This window comes from Clupea harengus, chromosome 8, assembly GCF_900700415.2.
Source record: "Clupea harengus chromosome 8, Ch_v2.0.2, whole genome shotgun sequence".
Lineage (NCBI taxonomy): Eukaryota > Metazoa > Chordata > Actinopteri > Clupeiformes > Clupeidae > Clupea > Clupea harengus.
In genome coordinates this window covers 21,560,127-21,567,825 of record NC_045159.1, presented here as the reverse complement: position 1 = coordinate 21,567,825, position 7,699 = coordinate 21,560,127, and the positions used below count along the sequence as shown (strand labels likewise).

Below are 7,699 nucleotides of genomic sequence, written 5' to 3'. Positions count from 1 at the left end.
ACTTCTGAGGCATTAGTACTTGAAATAAGACAATTCAAGCACAGAATGTCCTGAAATAAGACTAATTCCACTCATTTCAAACCATGTAGTTACTTAAAATAAGCCTGATGTCACTTAAATCTAGTGAACTTCTGAGGCATTAGTACTTGAAATAAGACAATTCAAGCACAGAATGTCCTGAAATAAGACTAATTCCACTCATTTCAAACCATGTAGTTACCTCAAAATAAGCCTGATGTCACTCAAATCTAGTGAACTTCTGAGGCATTAGTACTTGAAATAAGACAATTCAAGCACAGAATGTCCTGAAATAAGACTAATTCCACTCATTTCAAACCATGTAGTTACCTCAAAATAAGCCTGATGTCACTCAAATCTAGTGAACTTCTGAGGCATTAGTACTTGAAATAAGACAATTCAAGCACAGAATGTCCTGAAATAAGACTAATTCCACTCATTTCAAACCATGTAGTTACCTCAAAATAAGCCTGATGTCACTCAAATCTAGTGTACTTCTGAGGCATTAGTACTTGAAATAAGACAATTCAAGCACAGAATGTCCTGAAATAAGACTAATTCCACTCATTTCAAACCATGTAGTTACCTCAAAATAAGCCTGATGTCACTCAAATCTAGTGAACTTCTGAGGCATTAGTACTTGAAATAAGAGACAATTAAAGCTGCACAATTACTCCAAAAGCACAGAATGAAATAAGAGACAATTCAGGCTTTTACATAAGACCACAAAATCTTAAAATAAGAGTGAAATTTAGACTGACAACACTGATTTACCTATAGAGTACTTCTTAAGCATTAAGTTACTTCAAATCAGACCACAAGCTCTTAAAATCAGGAAACGTGACACAAGATATTATTTATTACTGTTTTATTAACCTGTAAATGAAAAGGGAGAGAGACATAGAGAAGAGTGACATACAGAGAGAGGTTGACAAAGACAAAGGGGGAGACAGACTAGGTTTTGAAAAATTCTTGCCAATCAGTAAGCACCTTCTTATATGATGTGGTCATGTCACTCTCGTGAATTGCATCCTTGAGTACCTCTGTCTGTATGATTGACAATAGTGTTGCAATACATTTTGGATATGTGAACTGGAACACATAATAGCAACCCATCATGATTATTAGGGATTGCGGAAGCATGTCCCTTGGTAAGGTCATCACCGGAGTATTGCTAACTGCCAGAAGCACATTTTTTGTGTCGATGAGGATGACGGGAGTCCTAAGCGGCCTTTTTTGCAAAAAGACATTGGGGTCCTCAGATGGCTGAAAGCAACAAGGGGGGGGGGGGGGGGGGGGGGCAGAATGAAGTCAAACCAGACACATAGACACATGACATTCACAAATGAAAGCATTATGTACTGACACTAAAACCCACCTCAAGGACATGGTAGAGAGCCTCACTTGCTGACTTTAGTTTTCTCGGGGGGGCGGTTGGGGAAGGGAACATTTGTGGGAGTGCCTCCATAAAGGCAATGGCCTGTGCAGCTGCAAACAAAGTGGTAAGAGTTAATCTGCAATATTTATGATGTCCCTGAAACTATGAATACATAAGAGCACTAAGTAAGCTGCAAGTCAATGTAATGGGTCACTTGTACAAATGACAAATGTAGTGGTGTTAGAACCCTCCAGTGACAACCACTAGTTTGCTGAGATTCAGGGAAAAGGGCATGCTCTAAAAAGGTCCTGTTCAGTCAAAACAATTGAAAGAAAACTACAACTCATACACCTAGAAAGATCATGCCCAACCTCAAAGATGAGATGTACTGTACATATTTGAATTTGTTTTGTGCTTACATTCATCCAGACCCATAGGTGGTTTCAATGCCTTCTTCCACGCTCCAAAGAACAGTGCATTTTGGTAAAACTTTCCCCATCGAGCTTTCAGTTGGTCTGAGTACCTCTTGTTGTCAGCCTCAATGATTCGCCCCAATTCATCCATAATCTGATGGAATCAAATATTTGATAGAAATCAACTTTAACTAGGAGGCAAGAAATCCTATGAGTATCAGACAAAGTCTATGTTGTCGTAATACAACCTATGAAATGCAATGGTGGGCTTTAGGCAACAATTGACAGCCAACAAAATAAGTCACTTACATGTTGACACTCTGAAAAGCAAGGATAAGCCTCCAAGACTGCCTTGGCCCGCTCCGCTTTGTCTGAACAACACTCTATGAAAGACCTCCTAGACTCAAATTCCAGGTCCAATAGATGAGCGATGTCCTCTTTGTTTGGTTTTGTTTTCTTGAAGAGCTCCTGAAGAGCCTTATAATGTCTGGCCTGCATTTTTCTTGACTGAGGATCGTGCACTGAATCAACAACAAAAGCACTTAAATTCAGACAATTCACATCATAACATACACATATACACTGGCTCTGTGAACTGGAAACAATATGGGAGCAGTCTTCCCAACAATAACAAAACCCTGCATAGATTTTTGTGTCAGTCATAGTCTACCACTCATGTGTTTTGTTTGGTCCTTGTTTCAAATAGAAAGTAAACTATTTTGGACGAAAACATCTATTAAGAAATAAGTATAAACGTAAAGCAACATCATGCACACACACTTTGCCAAAATAATCTTATAGAATTTAATTCAAAAGAAAAAAGCAAATTGCCCGGCCCTCGATGAAATTCACCTCGTCACCTGAGCGTGTAAAAGTTTAAACATTATTGATAATGGTTGCATTGCATTAGTTAACGTTTTAATCCAAAGTGACTTGCAGAACATGTTAATGATTGATGAACAAGGTTAATCCCAAACATTAGGCAGAGGTGGAATACCACTGTGACAATTTGACAATTCCAGTCAGATTTTATGGGCTTTACATGACAGGCTATGTTTGCTGACAAGTTGGCACCATGTAGTATACAACTAAACACTGTCTTGATAGGGTTAGCATTAAACAACAGGTATGCCTTTAATGTATGACTCAGGTTTAACTGTAAATTTATTAACATGTTCTGCAAGTCACTTTGGATTAAAACGTTAACTAATGCAATGCAATGGATACACTTACAGTACATTTACCTGTGTTATTATTGTCCAGGTCTGTACAAGTGCTCTCTGGGGGATCAGTCATCTGAGTTGTTTCAATTGAACCAGTAGCAGACTCAGCCTCTTTGTCGGTTTGCTGGAACTGAAGTCGTCTTTTCTTGACAACAGAAGCTTGACTGTGCATGGGTGTTGATAGTTTCAACGTCAGGGTGGATTTCACATTCTGCAATCTTTTTAGCATTTGTCGCAGGATAGGCTCCTGTAATGTAAAACAGACATGGCAACACATTGAGACATTTGAAATAACCATAAACAACACAATTGCTATTTATCATGTGAGTTCCAAAATGGTTTTGTATATGATGGCAACGTATCCAACAACAAGATGCTGACATGAATTACAAAAAACTATATATTTATGACATGCCAAAGGTGGGGCAAGTGACTATTGTCACGACATGACTACTTTTGAAATGGAAGGTATGAAACTTACCCATGGCTTAGTCCCATTTGCATCTTGCAGCATGGGGTAATATTGAATTACCCTCATGGCCATGGCAGTCAATTCTTCACGGGAGGGATACTCTCCCCAATCTCTTCTTTCCTTCATGTCATAGCCTCGTACAATTGAAATCATTGAAGTAATAGTATTTCTGACCAAGCGACATCGCAGCTCTTTGGACATAACACACTCATGTGCTTGCCCATTGCGATGAAGTTCAAAGTAGTATTTGCGCACATGCTCAAGCTCTGCATCTGTGTACACAACATACTCTGGACTACATATCTTTATTACTTTTTCTGGCGTTACTTCTTGTGTCTTGGGTATGTTGTTATCCGTGACTGGTTCAGAGGATGAGCTTTCCTGTATAACCACATCATTTGAAGAAAAATAACAATATTTCAATTAAAATAAGTTTCTCATTTATGATAACCATGACCAACACAGGTATCGGCACACCTTATATCACATACATAAGATTTACACAGCAATTGGGTTTTCTGCTTTTCATCTTGACGACACATTCATTCATTCATTCATTCACAATAGGGACTAAATAGTACCTCTGAATGGACAGCTTCCCAAATGTGTTTTCTCCTCAGAAAATTCTCCGGCCCTGGCATAAGGTCTCTTAGGTCTTCCCGTGTCAATGAGGGTAATAGCTCATTGGTAATACTTGCAGCTGTAAGAGTTTATCAATATACTGTTTGTATGCTTCGAAAACCAAAAGCACATAATAAGCAAACATTAAATGCAATGAGGTTAAAAGATTTACAAGGTGTACACCTACCATCTTTATCACCGCTTTCAACGAAAATTGGCCGTGTTCAGACTTGACTTCTTTTTTTAGAAAAAAAAACCGCTGCCTTCAGCGCCTTTCGTGCACCTTTTGAGCACTTCAGCGCGAGCATTCTGTAACCTTAATAACGGTAATCATACATTCTAGCAATACATCATTGTCCGTTGGTCCACTACTTATTGTTAACTAGCTACTTTGGCGAATACAATTTAATTACTTGCTTTTGCTTTGGTGTTTGAGGAGGAGGAGGGTATTCGTGGAGAGCCAAGGCATACTGGCCTTCTCCATCTTGGTCTATTTTAGGGGCACCGGTAACTAAGGTAGTAGGTTACTAGGGAAGGTACACGCTGTCAGAAAGGCGCTTGATGTCACCCAGCGCTTTTTAGTTGAGAAAATTGAACTAAAAAAGGCTTCGAGCGCTGCGCTTTTTAAAACGTTTTTAAAAGGCGTCCGCTTTTTTCCTTTCCCATAGGGTTGCATGTCAAAAAAAGGCGCTGGCAGTTGAAAAAAAGGAGTCAAGTGTGAACACGGCCTTAAAGTCTCTGATTCATGTATAGTAGCATATCGGCTATGCCGTGGTAACGACCACCTCACTGTACATTATCCCTTACATAGCTTTACGTTTTAATTACTATTATTGTTATTACATTTCTTACTGCCACTCTATGCCAGCCAGCCAGCTAACTAACTATTCACTTCTAAGGAAACCATGGATAGACAGTCTAGCCACAATCTTTGGCTTTATCTATACAACAATCTTCTATCATATCTATTATCATAGACTTACCTTCCAGAAGTGACAGTGTTTCTTGGTCAAATTGCTCCATCTATAATTTAAAGAAAAGGTTCTTACTCTTTCAGAAATAACTTCAACCAGAGGTCTTGGTCTTTTACATACATTTTCGTTTTCAAAATTGCTGACAAATTACCAAAGTAGGCCGAGGTTAAATTATGTTAACTTACCTTTATCATTTGAAGTCGAAAGGCGTTACTTCAGCTCTTATACTGGCTTCACTTAACATCGATGTCATGCAGCTCGAGCGACATTTGAGATGCATTGGGATGCGTTCGGGTGAATTCGGTCCTGCCACCAAGTTTGAGAAACTTGTGGTTTATGACAACACTTCTGACTTAGCATCTTGTGATCAGTGGTAATCCACAATTATCGCAAGTGTATTTGACTGTGTTTCTTAACTGATTTAGGTCACTTTTATTACATGGTGCAATAAAAGTGAAAAGGGGAAAAACTGACGCAATGGACACACCATCCATCACGAACATACCCAATGTTCCGTCGCGCGCCGTTAAAAGGAGATGGCTTTTGACCACAGGTAGCCTAGTTCGTGCTGCTAAATTCGCGTTTACCTCAGAGATCTTGTCAACAAACTTAGTGGTGTTTAACAATGAGTTGGCGTTGCGTTATATGTTTCGTATTTGTGGCTTTGACGTTGAGAACACTGCTTGGCCATATCAGTAGAAGACATGGTCGTAGTCCTTATTTCCATATAACCTGTGGGCTAGATGGTTGTGATGCAGAATACAGGGTGTTCAACTCTTTTTTCTACCACCTGAAACGCAAACACTTCGACTTTTTGGACAATGGACGGCCACCGACACAGCCACTCAATTTTGTTTCAACTAGGTTTGGTCAAGAAAATTACGATACTCCTATTTTCCGCGGCTGTGTTAGCTTTGATCGTGTTGAGGCAGCACCATCACAGGATGGACTGGATGTTGAGGCAGCACCCTCACAGGAGGATCGATCGGATGGGCCGGATAGTCCTACCCAAGTGGATAACGAGAACAGTAGTTCTACCTGCACCAACAATCAAGACCAAGCCTCTGAACATACAGACATACATTTGGAAATGATACAGACAGATCTACAGAGCACGGTGAGCTTCTTTATGTCAAAAGAGCCTTGTGCTCTTCCAATAGTTTGGATGCCTATTGAACTGGCTGTTAAATAGGTCTTTATGATTATATTTATTATTCTTATTATTATTTCCTTCCCCCCTCAATTATATAGCCTAGGCTTACTATTGGTCAATACTGTTGTGCTTTATAAAAATGACTTGATCATAGTGGTCTAGTATAACAGAGTATATTGCATAGGCTAATGTAAGCAGAGTTTATCAATGTATGTTTGTTTATTTGTTTAAGCAAATCCTGTACTCAATTATGTTGTAGGGGGAGGCATCCTCTGGTGGAAGGGACCACAGCCTAAACAAGCATGCAGCAGCATTTGCTCTGAAGATCCGCGAGAGATGCTGCTTATCTCAGGTATTGCACCATTGGCTTATTAGATATTGTGTACACAACAAGTTACAATACTTCAAGAATAACCCTAAGTAAGAAACTAAATTAAATAATTAGGCTATTATAAAACAAACTGGTTTGCATTGGTCTGGTCGGACAATCCTACAGAGTATGGCTAGACTAATTCAAGCAGGTGAGTAGGCTTACTCAGTGGTGGAGGAAGTACTGAAGTTTAGTACTTAAGTAAAAGTACAAGTACCCAGCAAAATATATACTTAGGTAAAAGTAGAAGTACTACATCAACAATCATACTTAAGTAAAAGTAAAAAAGTACTTACTTTGAAATGTACTTTAAGTATTAAAAGTAAAAGTACTCACGCAATGGGTTGTCTCTCAATGTCTAGGCTGTGCCATTTTGATAAAGAATGCAGATATAGCTACTGGTAATACTTATGCCTCTACAGATGTCACTACTAGTAATAATTATAAGCAACAACATTTGTTTATTGGAAAGGCTGGTGTACTTATTGTGCTTACCCTCTGTAATACTGTTCACACTCGAATTTACAATTCTGCGGATGACAAGTTATCTACCAGGGATTATCTGCAAAGTTAATACTGTTAAAAAAAAGTATAGATAATAGCTGCAAAATGTAACAAAGTAAAAGTAAAAAGTATGCACTATTATTTTTACTGAAGTAAAGTACAGATACGTAAAAATGTACTTAAGTACAGTAACGAAGTACAAATACTTCGTTACATTCCACCCCTGGGCTTACTGTATTTTCTTCTTTGTAGGACAATGTCAACAGTGTTATTGCTGATGTCCAACAGTACCAAGCCTCCCTTCTAGACCGCCTGAGAGACCAGACCAAGAATGCTTTTGAAACCCATGTTGAAAGGGAGGAGCTCCAAACAGCGATCCTAGCAGTATTTGATGATTTCAAAGACCCCTTTTCAGAGGTTTCATCTACACATCTACAGGACAGAAGCATCAGGCATTTCTTTAACCCAGTTGAGCCAGAAGAGGTAGTCATATCTCGAACTGTATGCAGACTCAGGGGGAAAAACCAAGGAGCTCTTACCATTAAAGCAAACTCCTTTTTCTATGTACCCTTA

At 39.0% G+C, this 7,699-nt stretch overlaps 1 protein-coding gene and 1 long non-coding RNA gene across 2 annotated transcripts; one reads left to right on the top strand and one right to left on the bottom strand.

Moving 5' to 3' along the window:
- Positions 1-608: 608 nt before the first annotated feature.
- Positions 609-5,475, bottom strand: LOC116221509. Its single transcript, XM_042708540.1, has 9 exons — positions 5,285-5,475; positions 5,109-5,148; positions 4,086-4,204; positions 3,514-3,885; positions 3,054-3,279; positions 2,119-2,330; positions 1,816-1,963; positions 1,397-1,506; positions 609-1,284 (listed from the first exon to the last, which is right to left on the bottom strand). Exons 1-9 carry the CDS (start codon positions 5,291-5,293, stop codon positions 973-975), a joined length of 1,548 nt encoding a protein of 515 aa, XP_042564474.1. The 5' UTR covers positions 5,294-5,475; the 3' UTR covers positions 609-972.
- Positions 5,476-5,867: 392 nt separating this feature from the next.
- On the top strand, positions 5,868-7,699 carry LOC116221507. Its single transcript, XR_006152543.1, has 3 exons — positions 5,868-6,216; positions 6,512-6,604; positions 7,379-7,699. It is a non-coding gene; the product is annotated as an uncharacterized LOC116221507 (long non-coding RNA).

Excerpts from the sequence above, each read along its gene's own strand:
- LOC116221509 (XM_042708540.1), bottom strand. Across the intron at positions 3,280-3,513 it reads CAAATGGGACTAAGCCATGG|GAGCCTATCCTGCGACAAAT; the intron begins GTAAGTTTCATA and ends TTTACATTACAG. Across the intron at positions 1,507-1,815 it reads ACCTATGGGTCTGGATGAAT|CTGCACAGGCCATTGCCTTT; the intron begins GTAAGCACAAAA and ends CTTTGTTTGCAG.